Genomic DNA, 25276 nt, shown 5'->3' with positions numbered 1-25276 from the left:
CGAAAACCCAAGTTCTGTTTTCTCATACAAATTCTAATCATTGAATTGAATTTACTTTTACTGTAAATGTTATTTGCTGGATCGACATACTGTATCGCTGCTGAGATCTGGATCTCATGCTTCACAGCTGCAGTTATTTAATGTTTAGATGATCTAGCGGGCCAGGCATGCGTTTGGGGCTGAGCTTCTACTTTCACTGATCTGCTGCAGGTGAGAATTCTCTGAGAAAGTTAAGTTATTTATAGAGCAAATGATTTAAAAGTGGTGTCTTGGGAGCAGCTCCACATGTCACGCGGTGCTTGTTCATGTCTCATTTCCAAAACCATCAAAGTGAATCAAAGGTGCCATTAATAGAATCATAACACCCGAGGAACATTTTTGTTCCAGGAGCTGAAATAGACGGCCTCATCAGAAATAGTCCAGGACATGGTTCTGATAAGTTCGGCCAATTTCACGCGTGAAAGTGCGCACTTAAACGGAATCTCCACCAATATGACATGTTGAAGGGTGAAAAATTCATCATTAAACACTTACTGCATAGTTCAAGGTTGCAGTAATGCGTATGTGATTAAAAACTAGTATAAAAGGCTTTTGTGGATCCAGAGGAAGCTGAATGTAATCTGATAATTTTCCTCCACTGATTTCACTCGTGTCCAAGTTGCATTGTGGGTAATGTAGGTGCCAGGCTTTCAAAAGCAGGCCATTGGCTAACACTTCACTCATATGACACTGGACTCATTATAGACATTTTTAAAGTGCAATATGTAACAATCACTTGACCACTTGTCTAAAGAAATAGGAAGCAACGTATCACATGACTTAACTGCTACCTGCTGCGAACTGTAACCGCTGTTAGTTAGTTAGCTCAATTAGCCGTGCAGTCAGCCGTCCAGACTGAGAGCTTGAAGCACTGATTACACTGCTAGCACAAGGGTTATGGACCTGGACGGGCTGTGGCTAAGCTAATCAGCATGCTTACTTCAGTAGGTATCTTTGCAGCACAGAACATTGACGTTGTGACATTAGAAAAGTTATCCTTCACATTCTGTTGGTAACTTTAGTTCATTTGTGAATGTTTTTCACTAAAAGTCTTCCAAATTGCACCTTTAAAAACAAGATTGATTCAGCACAACCAGAGATATCATCCTTTTCAAAACGTGGTGGCTACATTACCCACAATTCAACTCAGCCACTGAGTGAGATTGCTGGAGGCATTTTTTCAGAATACATACAGCTTCCTCTGTACTTTCACTTTTTTCACATATGCATTAGTACCCCCCAAGACCTGTCAACACATTTTGATGTGTAAATAGGTGGAGTTACCCTTTAATAAATGTGTGATGTCGATGGTTTATTTCAGAGACTGGAGGATTCAGGACTTGGCAGCATTAAAGCACTTCATCATGCACCTTTCAACTGGAGGAGAGGCTAGCCACGACATTAGCACATTCGGTGCCATTGCATTAGTGTACAACAAGAGTGGTGGAGGAGGAGACGAATCACTACGGAAGAGGATTAGGGCCACATGTGAATTTTTTTTGTAGTTCTGACTTTAAAGTCAGAATTCTGAGAAAAAAGTCAGAATTCTGAGATTAAAGTCAGAATTCTGAGATTAAAGTCAGAATTCTGACTTTTTTCTCAGAATTCTGAGATTAAAGTCAGAATTCTGACTTTTTTCTCAGAATTCTGAGATTAAAGTCAGAACTCAAAATTTTTTTACATGTGCAGACTTCTGACTTTATTCTCAGAATTCTGACTTTAAAGTCAGAATTCTGACTTTAATCTCAGAATTCTGACTTTTTTCTCAGAATTCTGACTTTTAAGTCAGAATTCTGACTTTTTTCTCAGAATTCTGAGATTAAAGTCAGAATTCTGACTTTTTTCTCAGAATTCTGACTTTAATCTCAGAATTCTGACTTTAAAGTCAGAATTCTGACTTTAATCTCAGAATTCTGAGAAAAAAGTCAGAATTCTGACTTTAATCTCAGAATTCTGAGAAAAAAGTCAGAATTCTGACTTTAATCTCAGAATTCTGAGAAAAAAGTCAGAATTCTGACTTTAATCTCAGAATTCTGACTTTTTTCTCAGAATTCTGACTTTAAAGTCAGAACTACAAAAAAAATTCATGTGTGGCCCTAATCCTCTTCCGTAAATCACAGACATGTAGCCAGTCTCAGACATAAACAGTGTGGCATGTCCTGGTGTGTGCGTGTGTATGTGTGTGTTTTTGTCCGAGAGGAGCAGATGAACGGAGACAAAGTGTTCACCTATACGTGTGTGTGACTGTCTGTAGGTGTCGGAGAGTGTGCGCGTGTGGCAGACGACCAGCCGAGTGTGAATGAGCAGAATGTAGATCCTGGTGCGCGTGTGTATACGTTCCCCAGTGTTGATTTAAAAGGCCCAGTACCAGCGAAATGTACACAGGGGCCTGTTTGTGCAAAGCTAGAATGAATCACCCTTGCGTCCGTGTAAATCGCCTGCAAGCCAAACACTCTGGCAGCCTTTTATCCCCAGACGTGGTGCAGCTCACCGCAGTAGGGCTAAAAGCGGAGCGGCACAGGGCCGTGTGTTGTGAGGAGCTGTCAGAGGAGGCCAGTCTTTCATGGCTGTGGACGGGGAGATGTGGCACTGGAGTCGGGTTGCCATAGACAAACTCCGGGGAGCAGAGCACGCTGACTGTAAACTGTTTGTGGTAGGTTGGCAGGAGGCTGGATGAAGTATGGCTTGTTTAAACGCCGGTGGTCCCTGTTTCTGTGGTCACTGGGGCAGGCCGAATGGACGGCAGGCCTGGATGGTCAAATTTAGGGCACTGTTACATCTGCGGTTGTTGAGATCAAGATAACCCCTGCGGATGCTGTTGTCTGAGCGAGAAACTGTAACACCGCGCATGCCATGTGGTTGAAACGGCATCATGTATGAGAGTCGGTGGGTTCTGCGTGTGGCAGTGGCACACATTGGATCCACATGCTAGGCATTATTCTAAAGTGATTAAAGGTAGCTAGTGATTTAGCGCTTCCAGGCACAACTCTGTTTATTAGGAGCTGCAGGATGATGTTAGAGGGAAACGGGTTTGGCTCTCACACTGGAGTTTAATGCCCCGGCAGATCTCTGGTAACCGCACGGCGTAATTGCGGGACTAACCATCAGACCACCATGATGATGAAAGTCAGACTCGACACACATGTTTCATTATCACCACCATGTATAGGCATGATGCTCAGCTCTGGATGAGCACTGCATAATAACCACGGCGCAGTGAGCGCTGCAAAAGTGGCAATTATCGACATGTCTGTCTTTGATAAAGGGGAATAACAGATGTGGAGATGCCAAGTGTCAGCAACTTTTTTTTTGAAAAGTCATGGCCGCCTGCCGTAGAGCAGTGTTTTCCCCTTTGTCCTCCACATCCATAGGGATCCATCCGAGTGATCGCAGCATCAAGGACTAGGGCAAAAGAAAACATATTAGCCTGAGATAGTCATTAAAAAGCCCTGCTCATTTCCCCCGTGACACAACAGGGGATTCAGTTAGAGCTTTCCGGACCCACAGCTGGAAATATGCAAAACACACACCTCCCTCCCCTTCCTGTGCCTCTTGTTCCTCCAGCTCTGTTGGCGTTGTCACAGGGGTGGAGTCAGTGAGCGTGGATGATATGGAAAAAGGTCAACGGGGTTTAAATGTGGACTCTGCAGGGCGAGGGATTTTTTTTCTTCTTGGACTGACCACAAGGTATTTCCTGAGATTTTTCAGAAAGGTCACAGTTACAGACAGCAGGGACAGCCGCTGGACTTCTGCCAGGATATCCCTCTCAGAACATTTACTCATTAAAAACTCGGATCCTGTCTTGTTTTACGCCATTAATCAGGTTTGCATATGAATTTAAGAGCTTGGCCGTATTCCCAAATTGCACAGTGCTGAATTTATAATAACTTGTTTAAAATATCTCCCAAAATACACCATTAAGGGGATTAGCAGGAAGACGGAGCAATAAATCAATACATTATCCTCTACCGGTCCTCTTGGGGGAGAATATTTAAACAGCCTCTTCTTTTCTTTGTTTCTCGCTGGAGGAGTTTTTCACGTCTGCTAATTCAAAAAGATAATTCCTTGACAAGATCTTCCATCTAAGAGGAGCCAGAGTTCTGTACACCAGTAGATATGTAGTGCAGCGCATGCTTTAGATGAATAATTAAACACGACATCCGTTATCATTTCATGTGAAGCATTAAGTTTGTATTCCTCGTGAGGTGATGCACATTACATTATTATGACCCACTCACAGCCCTCTGTACAGGTCTCTAATAAGAAAAGCTTTTTTGACACCAGAGTCTGGACCTACAATGAAGTCAGATTATGCATGTTTTAAAGCACTTGTATAGTATTTAAAATATAGCAAAATGTGTGGGATTTGGTCATCAATAGTGAGATTAATAAAGCATTATTTATGCTTTTTCTTTTTTTTTTAAGCCTTTCATGGCTTTTTTTTTGATAGGACAGCTTTAGAGATGACGGGAAACTGGATAAAAGAAAAAGGGGGATGACATGGAGCAAAGGACACACATGGGACGCACGCCCCACCTGCCGAGCCACCATCGCACCCTATTTATTCGTTTTTATTCTACGTAAAAAGAATTCTATCATTTATGACCGATGTTTGTTTTAAGCACTGCAGATAAGCTCCCAAATACATCAATTTTCGCTTTCAACATACATTTAGTTTCTGTTCTGTTCCAAAAATCAGAGCTTCTAAAAGTATCAGATTTAATAAATAACAAATACAATATATAACTCGACATAAATAATGCAAATATATTCAGGATGCCTTATTTTGAATGACAACCTGTTAGGTATTGAACAGTAAAACAACTGTTTCTGTAAAAAAAAAAAAGGTATTTAAATGTTATTTTTCTATTCCAGCGTATTCTCCCACATTGCCTCACTTACTGTGACACGTGACAGATTTCATGAAGCTCACTATCACTGGATTTATGTTTGGTATTTGCTACCTCGTAATCTCTTATAGTCCATCTCTCCACACAGAGGAATGTGTTCTTATCTGTCAGATATAGCCATACATCACAGTGAAGGTAGGTGTTGTGGGATAACATACGGATGGGTCAATATTGACAAAGGCTAACTGAGGACATGTCTTGCAGAGCAGCAGCCTGAGGCCCACAATGGGCCCACTGAGCTGACACAGAAAAAGTTCATTTGGCCACAACAACCTGACGGCAGCTCCTAGTGAGAGGCCGGTTCAAAGAGTCGGGTTTGTGTTTGCTGTGCTCGCGTTGTCTTCCTGTTAGGGGCTGGGCTCCCAAAGAAAACAAGAGCAGTGGCTCAACAGATGTGCACATCTGTGCGTTTGTGTCCTGTCTGCGAGCAAACACAGATCTGACGCTTCGGGGAGAATGTTTTATGATCCTGGAAAGTAATATAACTTGAATAAAAAGGCATCTCAGACTTTATGGAAATGTACTATTATCATAATAATAATAATTATTATTATTATTGTAACACACAGCATGTATTCCCGCTCTGTCACATGTTCCTTGATGCTGGCCAGTGATGCTGACTTAAAATTGGTTTTGGTGTCATTAGTGACCTCAGTATTAGCAGCTCCAAAAATAACACACTGATGCTGGCAGAAACAGACGCACTACAGGCAAGGTTTCTAAGAATAAGCTCAGCCCTGGAGGACTGGTATCCTTAATTTGGGGGGTGATAAGGAAGCCAGTTGTGTCTTTTTTTCCACTGCACACATATCACCGTGCCAAAACACACACACATGCGTACACACTCGCACACAGATCCCAGGCACTACTGACCCCATGTCTGGCCCGTATATCTGACAAACTGGAGTGAGGCCTGCAGAGGGCTTCAGATTGGATCTCACTAGTCCTGAATACACAAGCGCGCGCACACACACACACACACACACACACACACACACACACACACACACACACACACACACACACACACACACACACACAGACACTCTTTTTAAAAATATAGGTATTTTGCATCAATTAGGTAGAAATAATATCGAAAATTGTGAAAGGTACAGAAAGAGAGAGTGGGATAAATGTTTTGCCTTCTCGGTTCAGTCTACTCTCGGCGACAATATTTAAGAACATGAAAATGTGGTTTTTGGCCCCTTCTGTGACCAAAGCAGCCAACAAACCCTGCATGCTGAACCACATTTGGATGTTTAACTTCATTCAACTTCCTAGAACACTGGTGGGTGTTGCAGGAGGGGCGAAAGTGCGCTCTCCTCACCGTAAATACATCGCAACCTTCTGTGCGCTGCTCTTCTTACTTTTTTTAAAACAAATCTGAGTACGCCCCTTTAGTTTGATAAACTAGAACTGACCTAAGATGGTACAACAAGTGCAAAAAGTGAAAAACGCGACAAGACGAGACGAATGTTTCAATCATCTGACCGTACTCGGTCTTGCCAAACTATGCCAGCAATCTTTTTAAAGAGTTAAATAATACATTTGTTTCCCAACTCTTCCATCCTGATTTCCCACCCATCACCTACTTACAGCTGCAAAAAAAGATCGTGTCTCAGCAATACATCTATAGACAATATATCAACACAGAGAAAGGCAACTCAATGTGGAAAACAGATGCATAGCTAATCAGATATAGGTTTGCCTCCCACGATGTGGGACCTCCATACGTGTATAGCCTCTTTGTCCGGTTCAGAGGCACAGACACTAACACATATGCAGTTCAACCAGTATCAATCCGTTTTCACGGTATAGCCATTAATCTCCAATCAGACATCTCATGATGAAAGTGGGTCTAGATCTTTTTTTTCTGTAGCGGAGGTGAAAGGGTCAACAACATCAGAGCAGCAGGGAGCCTTGCAGGGGAGATCATTGGGCCTCTCCTCGGCTCTTTTTGCTGTTTTTTACTACCACCTTAATGACTTAAATTGTGTCCAATTAAGCAGAGCTGGAAAGACGCATCCCCGCTCTCAGTCGTCAAGAGTTCCCTCTGTGCTGTGGCACTGGAGCATGTGTTTAATTAGAATGCTCTAAAAAGACTGTAACAGAGTGTTTCTCCAGGAATGTTAATCATTAGTGGGATCCTGACTGAGCAGCTCTTAACTGTTTCAGAGTATTGTTGGATTCCATGGTTTTGCCTTTTGAAGCTGCACGAAAATGCTTCCAGTTGTGGGAATTGCCAACTTTCTCTGTATTTTTTTTGTATTTTTTTTTTTTCAGGTGACATCCTCTCCTTCCAAACGGACTCGCTCGTAGCGCTCACGCCCGATTATTGCCTGTTTTGTTACCGCGGTCTCATTCATGTGTCCGTTCGAGCCCCGGGGGCTGGAAACACACAGGAAATAGTTTTCTTGCCATGTGAAGGGTATACGGTTGAACTTAGTTGAAGTTGAGGTGAAAAGCCCAGATGTGTGAGGTGTGAGGTTTAAGTGGTGTGTGAGTTGGACTTTCTGAAAGTGTGATGTCATGAGCTGAAAATGTTGTTGAGTCTTGGGGGGTCATAAGTGTTAGACCTGGACATTGACGGGGGGCTGTTTCAAAAAGAGTGATCAAACCTTTTTACAGGGAAAAGCTGACCATTTTCCTGGTCATTGAAAAAAAATGAAAGATCGCCTCCACACATGTATAAAGATAAACATGAGAGTGGTGCTTTTGCTGAATAAAAATAACTGAAGCAACACCTTTTCCTTTTCTTTCATTAAGAATTAATTTCCCAAGTTTGGCTGCTGGACACTGGATGTCTCCTAATTCATTGGAAAGTCCATTCTCAGTGTATGCGCACTGGAGGCTTCAAGTTTCCACATCACACCTTTTTGTTGACTATTTGACTGGGTAAAAATATTCTTAGATTTATCCTTGAACTTAGTCGGTAACAATTTATCTTAGATTGACGGCACCTTATTTTAGCCCTGATCTTGCTGTCGCTGACAAAAATCCCCAGATTAGGGGCTCGGGGACATGTTGCTGACATGTTGGATATCTAACAGGCCACTGCAAACTGTTCATAAAGCTCACGCACAGTTCACCGCAGGCATCGGATGTGTATTCATCCCCAACTGCAATACCCTTATACAACCAGCAGGAAGCTCATTTACATCAAGTCTAAACTGTGCTTAGAGACAAGATAAGATCAGTTTCAGCTTTTATAAATAACTACTTCACACTTGCATAAGTTTTTGCTTAAGATCAGTTGATGGTACGTCCGCTTTATAAATGAGGCCCCGTCGTTGCCTTACAAACTATATGTGGTGTCACAAATCATGTTCAGAGACTCTTAAAATCTTCAGTGAGTACAGAGAAAAGTTAAACTCTCAGCTGAGAACATGACAACAGCCTTCTAGGGTCAAACTCTGCAAACGCATTTATTCTACACAGTGAGGCTCAAACATTCAAGAAAAGTGAAGAAATAAAATGATGGAGCAAATGAAGATGCTTACACTCTTTGGTTTGAGGTGTCAATGGGACCGGTTTGTACCTTTTATGTCTATGTTCTCCCCGGCATGTCCGTGGAGACCACACATGACAGGCTTCGGCCTTTGCTGATCCGGCGCTTTTGTCAGCGCAAGTGAGTAGTGTAAGAGCAGCCTCATTCATCCTCGGCCCGCTCTGTGTGCAGACAGCCACAGGCTTTTGTTGAGTTATAGTGTCCTCAAATAAAGGGGCTTCCTCCCTTTAACAGCCCCAGGAGCTCTGTCGCTCCACTTCCCATTGTTCCCAATGAGGTCCGGCTTTTACAACTAGGTGAGAGGGTGTCAAATTGAGGGTGAAATATGAGCTGGTCCGATCGTACATCTCTGCGATGTTTGGCGAAGCGGTTAGACAGTGGTGTACTTTTGAAAAAAAAAAAGTGGGGAAGCGACCTGTGTGCTGACACCGCAAGCTTTGTTCGGCAGAGTCCGTGTTATGTCACGATGACTCCATGGACACTGGACATTCGTGTTGTATTACATCATACGTGACACAACGGGGCTACAGCAAATTAAATAAAGCAGAAATAAATGGGCTGATAAGTATTATGTTTGTTGATTGCTTCCATGAAATCGGAGCCATCCAGACTGACATCATCTTCTGAACATGTAATAAGTTGTTGGTTTTATTCAGCAGCATTACATACTTTAATTTGATAATCAAACGCAGACAGCTTGGTGATGGACTTTTATGGATTATGACCTTTTTGTTGTTGCCGTTTGGCAAGACAGAAAATTAGATTTTCCGTCGGAGTTGAGAAGTTCACATGTAACCATATCTCATTACCATTTCAGTGTGATGAATCGCGAATCCTTTCCACGTTTTTCGTTTTGATTTTTCCCACTCAGCGCTCTTGAGACACGCCTGATCTTTAGCGAGTGTCACGTGATCAGGTATTTCCTCTTTTAATTTCTACAAATGTCTCGTCAGAAACTTAGCTAGGATCTTAGCCTTGCCCTCAGCTGCCTCCGATGTGTCAGAGTGAAACAGTAAAAGGGGTTATGTGAGGGTTATAGGGCTAACAAGCCCACAGTCTGACCTGAGTTTGTCAGCGCCAATCTAGCTAAGTCAATATCAATGCGCTGACTGCTCCACCAGTTGACCTTTTGCTCCCTCTTTCAAGGCGTAAAAAAGGATTGTTGTTACAGTAGAGTGATAGGCTTTTATTGGCCTTTATAACTGAGGCTTTTGTTTGGCCTGTGTCCTGCTAATACCCGCTGGCAGGTCATTTAAACCTTGAGAATGCCTACTTTTTAGAAGGTAGCTCACAAACAAGTGAGAGCTGCTCTTAACAATGGTCATCAGTGACGGTGAGTTAGAGACTGACCTTCCCTTTGCCCCAATTCATGGCATTTCTGGGGACTCAAATTTGTCTCATTTAAACATGCTGGATCCGTCTCTATATGCTTACCGTGAGGTGCAGCTTCGACAAGACGCTTTGTTTTACGGGTGCCCCTCTTCAAGGACGTGTTCGGACCAGGAAAGAATGCAGTTTTATCGTCGGGCGTTGGTTCTGATGATGATCATCCCTGTCCTGTCGTTGTCGGGGCATGCTGGTCATGGAGTACCTCACCGCTTTTTTTTTTTTTCTTTCTTTTTTTTTTTTACAGCGGTGAGAAGGTGCAGACCAGGTGTGAGGTGCTGTTCAGATCGTTGTGGCTATGACAGGGGAATGGGCAGTAAAGCCCCCGGGGACATAGATTTATGGGTCATCTGGTGCTCTCTGAGGGTCAAAGGTCAGGGATGCATGACTCGTCCAACTTAATATTATTCAACCATCCGAGGACGAACCTTGAACTGTGCAGCCGGCAACTTCTAACTTTAGAGTTGTGCGATCTCAGAATGAGTGTTGGGATGTTGTTATTCTGATACAGGAGAGACTAAAGATGTTCCACAGACGCCTTTGAATAATTGCCCTTAGCTTAGTTCATTGTCAAAGGCCGCGGATTATTCTTTGAACTTTTAAGCTGCAACGATTAGCCAATAAATCAATTTGTCTGTTAGTTTCCAACGTTTTTGATAATCGATTAATTGTTCTTGTAATTCTTCAAGCAAAAATGTCAAACATTTGTTGGTTCCACCTTCTTAAATGTAATTATTTTCTGCTTCTCCCCATCAGTTATGCTTAATAAAAAGAAAAGTAAAAAAGTATCAAGAGAACATTCTTTGGGTTTTTGACTATTGGTTGGACAGAAGAAATAACCTTAAGATGTAACTTGGGGCTCTGGGAAACTGTGAATAGTGTTTTTCAAACTTTTCGGACATTTTATAAAAATAAACTATAAATTCAATCCACAATTCTGTTTACTCTGAATAGGCTCTGCAGCTTCTGTCTAGATTAGTTTACCATTGTAGCTTTGCATTTCATGAATGCCCCCTCAAAGGCAGGATGCTGTGTGTGTCGTCCGTCCCCTCTAAGAATTGCTAATCGATCAGTGTGCGGAGTCTTTAGGACCAGCACAAAGGCCTGAGGTTTGGGGCACCTCTCCATTCTGGCCTTGGCTGCCACAATGGCTTTGGCCTCACACCCATTTTAGGGTTGTTTCACCGTGCAGACGTCTGTAAGTCCTCCAACGTCAATCATCAGTCTTTTCAGTCACATTTTTTCTGTTTTAGATACATTCCCTTAACTTCCCCGTTCAGTGGATAGGAATATCCATCCATCAAAGCTGCTTTATTTGATAAATAATTTACTTATTTAAATGACAGCATTCACCACCCACGCTGATATTTCACATCACACTATGGTGCGAATGTGTGGTGTGTGTAGGCAGGCCGAGGATGGAATAAATGCCAATCTGTCACATGCTGTCAGTCATGTGCAGGTGAGCTGAGTAGGAATGTTTTTGCCCTTCTTTTTTGGCTGATATTTTAAGGGTTAAAGAACTTTTTTTTTCCAGTCAGCAGGCAGACAGCGATGTTCCACTGGAGTTCAACGTATCAGTTCAGTGCTTGTTCCATTTGTATCGCTTTCTTTCAAACAATTTCATTGCTACATAATAGTCTCAACCCTCGTGAACCTTGTTATATCAGCCTGTACATAAAAACCCCGCAGTGTAAATGCTTCACGCATGTGTGCTTGTTCACAGAATTACACCCTGACGTCACCTCCACAAAATTAAGCAGCTGCTAAAATGATAATAAAGAAAGCAATTCTAGCTGTTTAATAGATTCCTTACCTCCCAATAAAATGTTCTACTGCTTTGTTTTACAGTCTTAAAGTATGTTAACCCTCTGCAGCAAAACCTTGTGTTGAAAAGGATGGACGTTTGAACTCTCCTCTCTTACACACAATTATTTCCCCTGTAAAACATGTCCTTTCGGGAGAAAGTAGCACTTGGACTTTCCAACCGAACAGCCGCAAAAGCATGCAAAAGGTGCAACTGCCAGAGTTTGACCTGAATAGGTCACTTTTGTTTTTCGGGGGCAACAGGAAGAGAATCGTGTTCTGACATTCCTGCAGAGGTGAAGGAGAGGCAGAGGTCAACTGCGTCGTTCTGTGGAGGTTCACTGGATGGGCGGATATGTACATGTAGGCTTCATGGAACACGCCTGTAATTTTAGCTCCTGTCCTACAGCACCACTACGCCGTCAAGGCAAACAGGAAGCTTGGATGTTATCCAAAGATAGCAGTGTGTTGATGATCCTCTGTGGAAAGTTTGCTTTAATAGACATTGAATATTCAAGTTTTTCATGTGTGGGATGTGAAGATACATACAGCTGAATGACGGCTGAAATTAAAAAAGCCAAATAAGTTTCCGGAGTCCAAGTTAATTTATTAAAACAGTTTGTTTTGTCTGAACAACAGTCAAAACATCCGAGGAAATTGAAACTGTGACATTTAGCTTTAATAGTGACTAACTTGTTGTGGATTTACTTATAGCAGTACATTGACCAAGTACTGTATTACATAGAATCACATATTAAAGCCATGTAACTCGATTACTTTCTCTTACTTTTGGACTAGTTCAATGCCAAACATTTGCAAATAAAGACAAGAGTAAGTATGTCAGTTAAACTAGTTAGACCAGTATATCAATCTTTATTTTAAAATTGTAATCCTGTTAGTAATCCCCATTTTTTACTGAATGTATCTATAATCTAATTACATATTTTATTTCTGTTACTTTACCAGAATACAGTATTTATTTTGTGTCCTAATTACAATATCCTGTCACACGTATTCCGTCACTCTCCAAGCCTGCTTGTACGTTGCTCTAATGTTTTTCTTTTTGTGCAACTTTATCCTTACTCTTCAGTTCATAGTCAAACCAATGCCTCTCCAAATGAACTAGAATTTTAGAATTCTTGTTTGTGTTTTTTGAAATCGTCTTACTTCTTTAGCCAAATAAACTATTTAAAAACCATTTTTGATGCATGGCCACAAAGCTGAAAACATAGTGTTTTTTCTGTGCCCATGAAAAGTTGACTTTTTTTAGATGTGAAGTTGTCACAGGACAGCGACACAACACACGTGATGATCTTATAGAATGTGACGCATTGTTGTAGGTTAAACTCCCCAACATTATACAAAGTAGTTCAAATGAGCTCGACCTTTAACAACTACAGCAGGCAAATGCAACACACACAAAAGACCATTTTACTGCTTGAGGGGCTTTTACTTGTAGTGTGGTATTAGTACTTTTACCTGAAGAAAGGACCTGAGGACTTCTTGCATCACTGCATTACACTGTGACTGCACAGATTCCCATAATGCAGCTGCATTGTGCACTTGTCTAATCAAAGTTGAGCTGAAAAAAGTTGGACATCTTTCACGCTCACTCAGACACGTTAAGCTGATAATAACAGCTTTGTGGTTTAAGTCATTTCTTTGTATAGGCCCTGTGTGATTCATGTGTCGGAAGGCCTCTTAGATGGCCTCGGATAGACTTGCTGACATCATGCTCAGTTAGAAGGAAGGGTTATGTGAGGCTGAGCCAAAGAGGAAGTAATTTTATTGCAGCGGGATAAATAAAGCATCTTTTGTCCATTTGGTCCAACAATCACTCTGTAATCATGAAGCTGTAGTTAGCAGATGGCTCTCTGTAACTTAGTGACATTTTAGCGCGCGAGAGAGAGTGGAGAGAGACAAACCACCAGATAGACCAAAGCCTGACTGTAACTGTTCACCACCTTCCCCACATCTTTGAGCTGCTGATAGGGAAGGAGAAAGAGGAATGCCATGTGAAAGCTCTTGGGGAGAGATGGGGCGGTCGGTGTGGTAAAACGAGCTCCGCCATCACTGACGTGCTACTTAAAAGTGCAGTTCCTGTGAGCTGGAGCTCTACCGGTGGTTCTCATTTGGAAGCATATGTTTGAAGTACGAGGGGAGGGTCAGCAGAGGAGAGCCTGTGCCGTGAGTGGCTGCTCTGAGGGTTAAGGGGCCGGGCTGAGGTTAAGAGGGCTGTGTTGGGAGAGGGGGGAGGAGGAGGAGGAGGAGGAGGAGGAATGGTGGAGGGTGAGTGAGTGAGACAAGGGTGGGATGACCATCTGGTTGAGCTGCTCCATGTACACACTCATGAGCACACACCCCTCTCAAACACTCTCTCCCACACCCTCAGACAGACATCTCCCTGACTTTTTACAGTCTTAGCTTTGATATGGGCTGTTACTGCGCTGACAGCACTGATAGAGAAGGCTGACTGCTTCTGTCCTGGAATTAGAGCTCGGAGGATCTTGCGTAGATATGGAGCCCAGAGGCTGGAGAGGAATCTAGGACTGGATTTGGTGGTGATAAGATCCTTTTTCTTGCTCGCCTCAGGAGAGTTGGCCTACGCTGAGGTAAGAAGATGTAATCTGTTTTTTGTTTTTTTTTCTGTGGAATTTGCTTTGTTTTTGCTGACAGAAAAAACTACTTGAACAAGTGGAGATGTTAACGCATTGCACCATAACTCATCCTGAACTTCTGAAAGTCCTCTGCTGCTAGATGGAACAAGCTTCCTGAAGTGCAGAGTTCAGACTTTTAAAAAATGTATTTGAAATCTGTTGGATAATTTAGTTTAATGGGAGAGTAGTTTAATTATTCATCTGCATTTTGCATGATGACATACATCACATCACATGTATACCTGGACCTTAGTGTAATGTTAGATCTTCACCCTTTAGAATGACTCTTTTCCCACTGAGGCTGTGTGAACGATCAAAGAGTTGATCCCTTATACTGCAAACTGAGTACACTGGGATGTAAATGTGTTTGGTGTCTGCTACGCGACAGCAGCACGTGTGTGTTGAGTTCAGTCTGGCTGGCGCATGCAGGTGGTCTCCATAGTGTAGATCTCAGTGGGGATCTCACTCCCATCCATTTGGTCTTGGAAAAACACTCCCCCATCCATGAAAAAGAGACCTCAATAAGCTGACCAAACTCCAGCCATGTATCACCTCGACACTGCATAAAAACAAGCTCCTCTCTGGCTCTCTTGTCACTCGGACTTTCGAGCAACATCTACGCCTAACTGACTGGATTTGAATCTTCCGCAGACAGAAACTCCATTAATCCAAAGTGTTGCGTCTCAGATCTCAGTTGGTTTATGGGAAGTCATGTGAATATATTTATGTACACTGGGATACGAGGTCGCAATAATATGCCGCGTAAATCTAAAGTTCAGACACGTCTTGTCAGACACAGAAACAGATTTGTCTGAGTCCAAGCTCAAATAAGCAGGGACCTATGAACAGAAAATCTTGTTTTTCTCTTCAAGTCGAGCCTGTCCTGCAATGCCGACCTCGCGTGAGCCAAGTTAAACATGTCAGCCCGGGTCCAGACTGACAGAGAGCACTGTGTTGGGTTGTGTGCATGTCCATCATCCACTTCCTAGTGGAATATAGACAGTAATTCAGACCAGAAGCTGCTTATTTTTCCTGTGCACTCTCTCAAGGGTTGTTAATCCAATGCTCCAGTGTCTGGACTTTTTGTGGGGGGGACTCTGGTTAAAGTGGCGGTGAATAAAAGTTTCACTGATGGAAATATTGATTGGTCGGTCATGGTATGAGGTCCTGTGAGTGGTTTGTATTCTGTAAAGTGATTTCTTAAGGGAGAATAATTTGTCCCTTAATGAATCAAGTTTGCACCTACTTGTTCACATGACTATTGTAGCCATTGTGCACGTTCTTCGACCAGACAGGCCGCTTCATTCATTCAGAATATCTTGTGGGATGTCTTGAAAAACTTGAGTCACTGAAAACCGTTCAAAGCGAGCGTTTGTTCCAGCTCTGCTCTCTCACCTGCCTTGACTTACTTCATCTCTCTTTTGTTGAAAAAGACACATTAACATTTTCATACATGTCAGTCCTCCCCCCGTTTTAGCCTCACCCCCACCACCACCACCACCACCCTCTGGCACTGTGTGGGCAGATCAGTCAAGATATGCAGGCCTGCAGCTCCCAAAGCCATGTTAACAAGCACCTTTACAAAAGAGTGAGGGGCTGTTAAACATTCAGGACTGCAGGGGTCTGGCTAGTGTGGGAGGAGGGCAGTGCAAGGGGGGAAGTGGAAGAGTGAGAAGGGGGGAGAGTACAACACTAATCTCACAAACCATAGACCCCTCGTTGGGAGAAGAACTTTAAAAAGCCAGCACAAGTGATGAGTCAGTGACTTGGCAAGAAAGTCAGTATAAACTCGGTTGAGTTAGTTGGCTTGCCGCTTCTGTCATTCAGGAAGTTAGGGAAGCAAAGTGGAAAGAGAGGAAATTAGCTGTGTGACATCTAAAGGAAAAATTAGCATCCAAGCAGATGGTGGTTGTGTGTGGAAGGGGCTTTGCCGAACATCAAGTCACGTGTATTCTTTACTCCTCCGTCTCGGCCTGGCCTAAGATCAAGCCTGACATTCCTGTGAGTCAGGTTTGGCTGTGTGATACATCTTCACAGAGGCTCGGCCAACATGCGAAAGCAAACATCTTTCTAACAAATGTAGCGCGCGAGCGAGCGTGAGTCTGTGCCTGATAAAGCTGGGAGACTGTGAAGTCTCTGGGCTCCTGACAGAACCTGCCTATAGTTAGCTATCTCCCACGTGAAACCCAAGCCGCTCTCAAACAAGGCCACATTTTTGCAGGTTATTTTGGTCTCATTTGCAAGTCAATAGATGCGAAAAAGAACAGGAGAGTGTCTCATTTCTCGCCGTCTCTCATCTGAAGACAGGTTATCTGGGTTTAAAGGCTTTAACTGTCATGCATGAGGAGATAACACACCACATCTTCAGGAGAGAAAAAAAAAGACTTATAGGCTGATAAACAGGCTCTTGATGGAACAGGCCTTCAGTGGATTCCTTCACAAAGGTGCCATTGTTCGGGACATCAGGCAGCTTTAATGGGACGTGTCATAAGCCAATCCGCCTGACTTGACACTTTGTTGTACAATCAACAAATGCCAAAAGAAGCCCATGAATCTACTGCAGGGCATGCCAGTGGCTGGCAGTAGCGAGGCCACGCGGGCTTGTCTTGTCCTTGAGGAAGATGAGTTGATATAAATGGTCAGTAGCTGCCCTGGCCTGGCATGCCGGGAGAGCAGCAGTAAATCATCCACATGAGGGTGTTGTGTGCCGCTATCTCAGAAAGATTTGTGGCTAACAGAGAAGCTGGATGCGTACAGCTGATTCTGACAGGGTGTTTATGTTGCTGTGTCTATATGCCTGCACGCTTAAGCACAAGTATGTGCATTCCCTCTTTATGCATGCATAGGAGCCGCACACTCCCAGGGGCAGCCGGGCATATATATCATTCCAGGAGAGAGCGCAGATTTTCAGGCCCCTCTACTGTCACGCCGGTGTTCAAAGGCCGCACTCGAGTGTGTCTGGTTTTCTCAGCTGTCTCTCCACGGCCCTCCGCGCCCTTGTTGGCCATAGGGGGTGGAGGCATGGGGGGAGGTGGTGTAAGGGCCAGGCTGCTGGACGCTGGCTGGGCTCCCATTTGATCTCAGCTAGAGCCCGTGGCCTGTGAGAAATGACCACAACTGGACACGCATTCATCATTTCTGTGTCTGCTTGGTCCTGTAGAGCTTACGGCAGCTCAGGGAATGAAGTGATTTAATTATTGACTGACGATTCTTCAAAATTAGCTACTAGATTTGAGCTGCTTCACAAACTTGAACTCAGATTGTCACATAATACAAGAAAACTGACTCCCCAGTTTGTCACATTGTTTTTTTGATGCTAATATATTATTTGAAGCAGGGGTGTGCAAGATTTTCCCTTCAAAGGGCCAACATTGACACTTAATGGTGTGTCAGGGGCCAAAAGCAAAAAACCATTGAACTGTATTGTTTAGATCCAAAATGGTACATGGAACCATTCCTTAATTGATTGACTTCCTGCGTAAAGATTCTGAAAAATAATACATATTTAAAGAGCAGTTTTTTAACCTCATAAAGAATCAAAGCGCATAAACATTATTACTTACTTTTAATGAAAATTCAATCTAATGTCAGTGCCAACTTTGGCCCAAGGGCCCCACTTTGGGCAGCCCTGACTTAAAGTGATGCAATTTCTAAAAGAACAAATGTAACTCACATAATGCAAAAGCAATAACATGAACTCCTGCTCTATTAAATAAACTATGGGGTTTTGTTACTGCAGCCTCATTAGCATTGTAGCTAATGTTACCAAACATGATATTAATTTAACAGACTTGATTGAATCAGCTTGCTGACTCAATGGTTCTTCTGGTCTTGTGCAACCATCAACTTCTAATGGTCATTTGTGCCTTCATTGGCTGCTGCTCCAAAGTAATTCAATGATTTATTTTATTTCATCAAAATATGCCCTTGTTTATCTGGTTCTATCTTTTTTTACTACTGCACCACCACAATCATGTAGATCTGTAAAGAGGCATCAGTGACTATGACCACCACACACATAGGTCAACACTTTCTTTGATCCCCTTGCTCTATTTTCCTCCTTCTGTTGCATTGTCAATGTCCAACTGAGTGTCAGTCGACCCCATCCATCCATCCATCCATCTCTCCCTGTCCAACCACTTCACCTGTCTAGCACTGTTCTGTCCATCTAAGAGATGAAAGGATGATCAGACACTCACTGCAGCAGGTTGGAAAACAAACAGCCCAAAGAAAAAAAGCGGAGATGAAGGGACAGAGCAGGATTGTGGACATTCCCCATATGGTGGCCCTGTCTAAGGCCAGGCTTGTGTTTATACAGACCACAGGCTCAACTGATCAAGTCAGCATCAGATCCCACGTGGTGGCCCCTCTTGGGACATAGTATGATGTAGCACCTCAACAGGTTGACTCATTCAGACCTCAGCTCCACAGATAAGGTGGAACCTAAAGATTTAACAGGCAGCGTCTGGTGTTGTTCTTGCTTTTAAGTTGATGGCAAACTGAATTACAGTGTAGGAAAGGAATGTGAGGTCTTTGAAACATTGCCCGAGACCAGGCAAACATATAAGTAACTCTGAATTCACCGTGTATTTATGAATAGCAAACTGCTTGTTATTGTCACTATGATGAGATTGGACGTCACCTCATGAAGCTCTCGGAATTTCCTAATGGTCTCTACATCCTCAAAAGCCACATGAGGAGGGCACATGTTTAACTGCCACCACAACAGCAGTGAAAGGGTACAGTCCTCTTTGTGAGTGTCTTTATGAAGTAGACTCATCACCAGAAGCGAACCAAGAAAAGCTTGCTCAGATGCCATAATTGGCTTTTGAAGGGGGCTGTGGGCCTCATGAAAGAGACAGTGATGGTGTGATTCAGCCGGTGGTTAACATTCAGCGGAATGGCGCTGACATGAGAGAACTGGATTAGATGGTGTGAGGATAGCATTATGTGGGGGTTGGTTGATGCAATGGCTTGTTAACCAAGATTCTGTTTTATGTCTGTTTCAATCCCCTCTCCGCCTCCTATCTTCACCCCAATTCCTCCTTTCTTTTCTCCCCTGTCTTTTCCATTCCATTCCATTTCGCCTGTCTAGTAAAAAGAGCGTCTGATGAGCCTGGCGAGTGCGGCGGTGTCGGCGGCTGGCTTCCAGGGTGGGGCACGCCAGCGAGACTTGATGATGGAGCACAAAGTCAGTAAGCTGACCTCTGGCTTCCAGCGCAGCTCCACCTCCGATGATGACTCTGGCTGTGCGCTGGAGGAGTATGCCTGGGTACCACCCGGCCTTAGACCTGAACAGGTGAGCAAACCACGCTTAGGATGGAGTAATTCTCATTGGGACTGTTCATGAAATTCATGAAGGCCTTCCAAACCGAGCTTAAATAAACTGAGAAAGAATTTTGCCTCATAAACCAACCTTGATTCTAAAAAGGTTGAGCTAGTGCATAAGACTCAAATAATGTCCCGTCTTGTTTGTGCATTAGAACTTTCCTAGTCTGTTTGTTGCCCCTTGTTGCTGACATCAAATTCAAAATAAGCATATATTTACAAAAATCTGAGAAGTTGATGAGGTAAAACTTTAAAAGTATTGTCTTTAAACCGTTTTTAATCACAATTTCATATCCCAATTAGTGTCTCAATGTGTATCTTCTACACAGCGTCCCAACTTTTTGGGAATCTAGGCTATACAAAGAAAACTTACAGCTTGATATTGTTCTCTTTAATTGTGGTACCTTTTTCATTGGTTCGCAACCATTATTCCCCCAAATCACCACAGCGAATAATGGTGTATCCTCCTGACGGTGAATAAAAACAGCTCTGACCTGATTTTAACTCCCTTCCAGCCCATTTGCTTGGCCCAGATAAATGCTATTCAGCACACTGGTGAATAACATACCAACTACAGTCTCTGAATAATGGCACCTATGGGACAAGACAATATATTTCATAAAACTGTTGCTTGGTCCCTTTGTTTGAGGCAGACTTGTCAGGCTCTACCAGGCAGCCACTTAACAGTCAGGATGTGTGCGCTTTTATTTACAAACTGCGGCATGGCAAAGTCTGCTCGTGATTATCAGGGATCTGTTAAGTGAAGGACTTGGTGGGTCGAGGCTTCTGCTGCTGGCAACATGAGGAATCAAGAGGCCGCCTTTTTAACAAGCTTTCCCCTCCGCAAACTAAGGCAGAGCTGTTAGTTGTGTCCGTGGGGCAGACAGTGTGATGTGGCACTTTTCCCAAATCTGCTGCATTTTCTCCCCTCTTTTCTGGCTGTGTTTCTCTCTTCCTTTGCATGTCTCTCCATCCCACTTCCCTTGTTAAACAACACACATGGAAGTAATGAGGGGGGAGATGGGCAAGAAAAAGACGGCCTCACAGCAAAAGAAAACCTTAAATCCCAAACATGCGGGGCCTTTTGTTTTGGAAATGCACGGGTCAACTGTAATGTCTTTACTGCAGCCATTGCCCTGAATGGGCCGTGTATTATGGGTCATCATTACAGTGGAGAAACACATAGGGCCTGGGTCATAGCTGACTGTTCCCCAGCCCCTAGGGAGCTGGATGAGGGGTAATAGCAGCATGAAAATGTGCATAATTTATGGTGGGGGGCAAACGTTGGGTTGATTGTCAGGGTAAATTGCTGTTAGACCCCCTCTAGACGGCTAAAGCTGCAGGAAGCCCCCCCAACACACAAGACGAGCACATCCCACCTCTTTATCTAGCCTGCTGTAATAGCCCCTTCCTCATAAAGTTTAGTTTTCAGTGGTCAGCCCCAAGGGTCAAAGTGCCACTGTCACAGGCTGCTTTGTCCTGTCCCTATAGAGACGAGCATATGAGTGGAAAAATACAATCTTTAAACTGATTTGACCTGTTGACCTGTTTTGACTGGTTAAGTCCAGATTTATGAAGAAAATGATTCCTCTTGTCATCAGATCATCATTGAGATGAGATCATTGATTGATTAAAGCTGATTTGGGGGTCAGGAAAACACAAGCAAACACTTTTGATTCCACAAAGTCAGTCTTCCATACGTTTCACGTAGAGCTGTCCCAGAATGTGTCTCATCCCAAATTGATGTGTTTGTTCTTTGGTTCCTTGGAAAAGAATTTGTATTCATAAATATGGGCTGTTCTGTCCAAGATCATAACAATAATATATTGCTGCAATCCCACGGATGAAAATTCGGTTTAAAAAAAGCTTCTCAACGTCCCTGGGAACAAAAACACCGCTATATGTTCAGATTCATGACCGCACATGCTTGAAAATATTTAATTTAGAAAGGTTTCATTTGTCTTGTGTGGGCCTTCAGTGAAGCTTTCATTTCAGCTTAACATGTTTTTTGCTTTGTTTTTTAAAAATGTCTTTCAGCAGTGTAACAAAACCCTGGCCCCTTGTCTTGAGGTGCTCCCATGTCTAATCCAAATGCTCGATGCCATCTTTTCCCCAGGTCCAGTTGTATTTCTCCTGTCTGCCAGAGGATAAGACCCCCTATGTTAACAGTCCGGGAGAGAAGTTTAGAATCAAGCAGCTCCTCTACCAACTTCCACCACATGATAATGAGGTGAGAATATTTTGTGTGCATGTGCGTAAATGTATCATCATCATCAGTATCATAAAAATACATCCCAGCAGGTCCTCTCATTTACACCACAGCTGCAGAAAAGATATATACTCTCCATTTTTTGTTTGAGCAGCTGTATCTGTTGCTACCCGCTAAACCCACAGTGTTAACAACATCACCATCTCCATGCCATCCCACTAATGTGAGCCCCTTGGCATTCACGTTGACATCACACTCGGGGATTTTTTTGTTCCACAATCTTGTAGACATGTAATGTGGGCACAATGTGACTTTTTACTTGATGATTTTATGATGTTTGCCAGGAGCCCCCACCAGCAGGATTCCTGTCATAGCAGTGGTTTTTACGAGGACTGCTCAGCGGGAGAGAGGGACGCCGGTTGAAAGAGGCTTTATGTGATGCCACCACCGCAGTGGCACCACAGTTCGACTCGGCTGTCTCTCTCCCTTTGTTGCCCGTCCTCTTGATTTCACTCTAAACACAGGCCTTGTTTGTGTAAACGTCTGCTTTCCCTCTTGTTAAGGCTTTGGGAAACATCAAAAAGGCCTGTTGTAAAAATGATGTTCTCAATCAGGGGCTGTGGGTGGAGATACATAGGGGGTGTAGGAAGGGCAAGCTGGGGTCAAGAGTTGCCTTTGTTCAGCATGCTCTGGTATGCACTCTGCCCTCTTTCATACCTATCTAAGTTTATAACCTTTTATTAGTGGCCAACAGACTTTCAATTGAATCTTTCAATGGGTTTTTTAATGAAAAGATCACTTGAACTAGCACTTTTTTCTTTTTGCAGTATTAAATCATCTCAACTTCTCACTTTCCTTTCAGGTGCGTTACTGCCAGTCTCTCAGTGAGGAGGAGAAGAAGGAGCTCCTTATGTTCAGTGTGCAGAGGAAGAAGGAAGCACTGGGGAGGGGCACAGTGAAACTGCTGCCCCGCAATCTTCTCAACAGCATTTGTGAGCATGTAAGTTTGCCTTGCATGTATTATTTTCTGGGGACTGGGAAAGTTGTGGTATGAAGTTTTGTTTTGTTCTATTTCAGATTCCCAAAACCTTTTCAAGTGCAGCATTGACAAAAAGATTTGCTGCATGTCCTTTGTACATCTCCTCTGTGGGTATTTGGCTAATGTGGATCAATGTCTAACCCAGAGGGAAGGCTGAAATAAAGATCTGAGTATTAGCCAGTCTATTTAAGAGATCCCTGAACACAAGCTGGATTTGCAGCCATATACTGACTAGAAAGTCTTCCCTGTGGAGTGGTTGATGCCAGTGTTCCACTCAATGATTGTTGTGTACCCACAGGGAGGTACCTCGTCAAACCGTCAGATGTAGCTCTCCACCACACACCCATGCTGTCGCTTGTTTTAGCCAGAGTCACTGCAGTTGATTTAAAAAGTCACGTCCTCATATAACACACTGCTAGGAACAACAGGTCAGGAAAGAAAAACAAATTGGCCAGTCTGGGACTGCAGTCAGGACAACCCAATGGGCTGACATGCACAGATGGGCCACATATTTACACCCTCATTTAACAGAGCAAATGGACTTGGACAGCATATAATGTTCTAGTTTTTGTGGGCCAGGATTCGTGTTACATTAGTCGGAAATTTGGACTTGTGCGATAGATGTAATTGCCTGTGCAGGATTCAGAGAATCTTATCACAGAATATTTGGGAACTTAAGCTAAAGAACAATTTCAGAGTTATTACAGGATGTTATAATCAACAATGTCTGCATATTACAGTGTGGTGAAAACATCAACGGTGGAGAAATGGCAGTGTTCGCCTCAAGGGCGGGCCCTAGGCTGTGTTGGCACCCCGCATGCTTCGCCTGCGCTACATGTAGCGAACTGCTGGTGGATTTGATCTACTTCTACCATGATGGAAAGATCCACTGTGGAAGGCACCACGCTGAGCTACTCAAACCACGCTGCTCAGCCTGCGACGAGGTAAAAACCACGAGACTGAAATACTGAGAGAAAACATTGTCTGAAGTCTGAAGTTTTATCGTCTTTCAAATTCCTCTGGGATAGCAATATAATTTATTTTACATTTCCACTGTCTCGAATACATCCAACACAAATATATAAAGAGTGATGACAGCCAGAAAGGGAAATGTAGGATGTATATCTGTGTCTCATCCAGTGCATATCTTTGTCTACAGATCATCTTCGCTGATGAGTGCACAGAGGCAGAGGGGCGCCATTGGCACATGAAGCACTTCTCCTGTTTTGAATGCGAGACAATTCTAGGGGGGCAGCGCTATATCATGAAGGATGGCAGACCATACTGTTGTGGCTGCTTTGAGTCTCTCTATGCTGAGTACTGTGAGGCCTGTGGAGAACATATTGGTAAGATGACTTTCTTAAAATAAAACACCTGTCATGGTTGTCTAGCCCTTAGAGTACTATTAATAACCATCTCAACATTTCCCCTTTTCCAGGTGTTGATCATGCTCAGATGACCTATGATGGGCTACACTGGCATGCCACTGAGACCTGCTTCAGCTGTGCCCAGTGTAAGAGCTCTCTATTGGGCTGCCCCTTCCTGCCACACCAGGGCCGCATTTACTGCTCCAAGGCCTGCAGTCTTGGGGAAGATGTCCATGCCTCCGATTCCTCCGACTCAGCTTTTCAGTCAGCGCGCTCTCGTGAATCCCGCCGTAGTGTGCGCATGGGCAAGAGCAGTCGCTCGGCGGACCAATGCCGACAGTCACTCCTCTTCTCACCCTCTGTCAACTATAGGTTCCCTGGCTTCAGTGGGAATGCTGATGACACCCTGACCAACAAGCTTGCGCACATGAACTTATCGGATGAGCATTTCTGGAGAGGGCGTGCTGAGGAAGCAGAGGCACCTGAGGACCAGGAGGAAGAATGGGCTGAGCATGAAGACTACATGACTCAGCTGCTATTAAAGTTTGGGGAACATGGGGTCTTCCAGCAAGCCAGTGACTCTAGACCCACAGATTTCTGGATCTCCGAAAAAGATGTAAAGTCAAAGCAAGAGTCCTCAAAAGCTGGCAGTGGGGCTGGAGGAGGAAGGGGGAGCTTGGCTAGTAAGAAGTACCAGGCAGAAATGTACTGGACCCAGTCACAGGATGGGCTAGGGGATTCAGCCTATGGCAGCCATCCAGGCCCAGCCAGCAGCAGAAAGATCCAAGAGTTGGAGCTGGATCATGGGGCTGGAGGAGGCTTCCAAGGAGAGGAGCCACAATGGTATAATGACTCCTTGGAATGCATCACAGATGAGTTCAAGAAGACAGATCAGAGTGTCAGAGACTCTATGGACTCACTAGCACTCTCCAATATTACTGGTGGGTAGACATGATTGATCATATACTGAGAAAGTAATCTTTTATGTGATGACAATGGTTGGTTTTTAAAGACTTGTGTCCATATG

General features: G+C 43.6%; 1 protein-coding gene across 3 annotated transcripts in view; it reads left to right on the top strand.

Moving 5' to 3' along the window:
* prickle1a (prickle homolog 1a) overlaps positions 1-25276 on the top strand; it is a 29053-nt gene that overhangs the window by 2253 nt on the left and 1524 nt on the right. The window contains exons 1-7 of one of the 3 annotated variants that reach the window (XM_030425846.1): positions 13946-14261; positions 19402-19605; positions 21751-21864; positions 22706-22843; positions 23623-23826; positions 24042-24228; positions 24321-25190. In XM_030425846.1, coding sequence (XP_030281706.1) covers positions 19417-19605; positions 21751-21864; positions 22706-22843; positions 23623-23826; positions 24042-24228; positions 24321-25190 — 1702 coding nt within the window. In that variant the 5' untranslated portion in view covers positions 13946-14261; positions 19402-19416. Of the gene's footprint in view, positions 1-13945; positions 14262-19401; positions 19606-21750; positions 21865-22705; positions 22844-23622; positions 23827-24041; positions 24229-24320; positions 25191-25276 lie in introns of those variants that run through there. The other 2 variants (XM_030425845.1, XM_030425847.1) reach the window with 2 other exon arrangements.

The sequence above is a fragment of the Sparus aurata genome, chromosome 8, assembly GCF_900880675.1.
Source record: "Sparus aurata chromosome 8, fSpaAur1.1, whole genome shotgun sequence".
NCBI classification, from domain to species: Eukaryota; Metazoa; Chordata; class Actinopteri; order Spariformes; family Sparidae; genus Sparus; species Sparus aurata.
The sequence above is the reverse complement of the archived record's forward strand: the minus strand, read 5'-3'. Positions and strand labels throughout refer to the sequence as shown.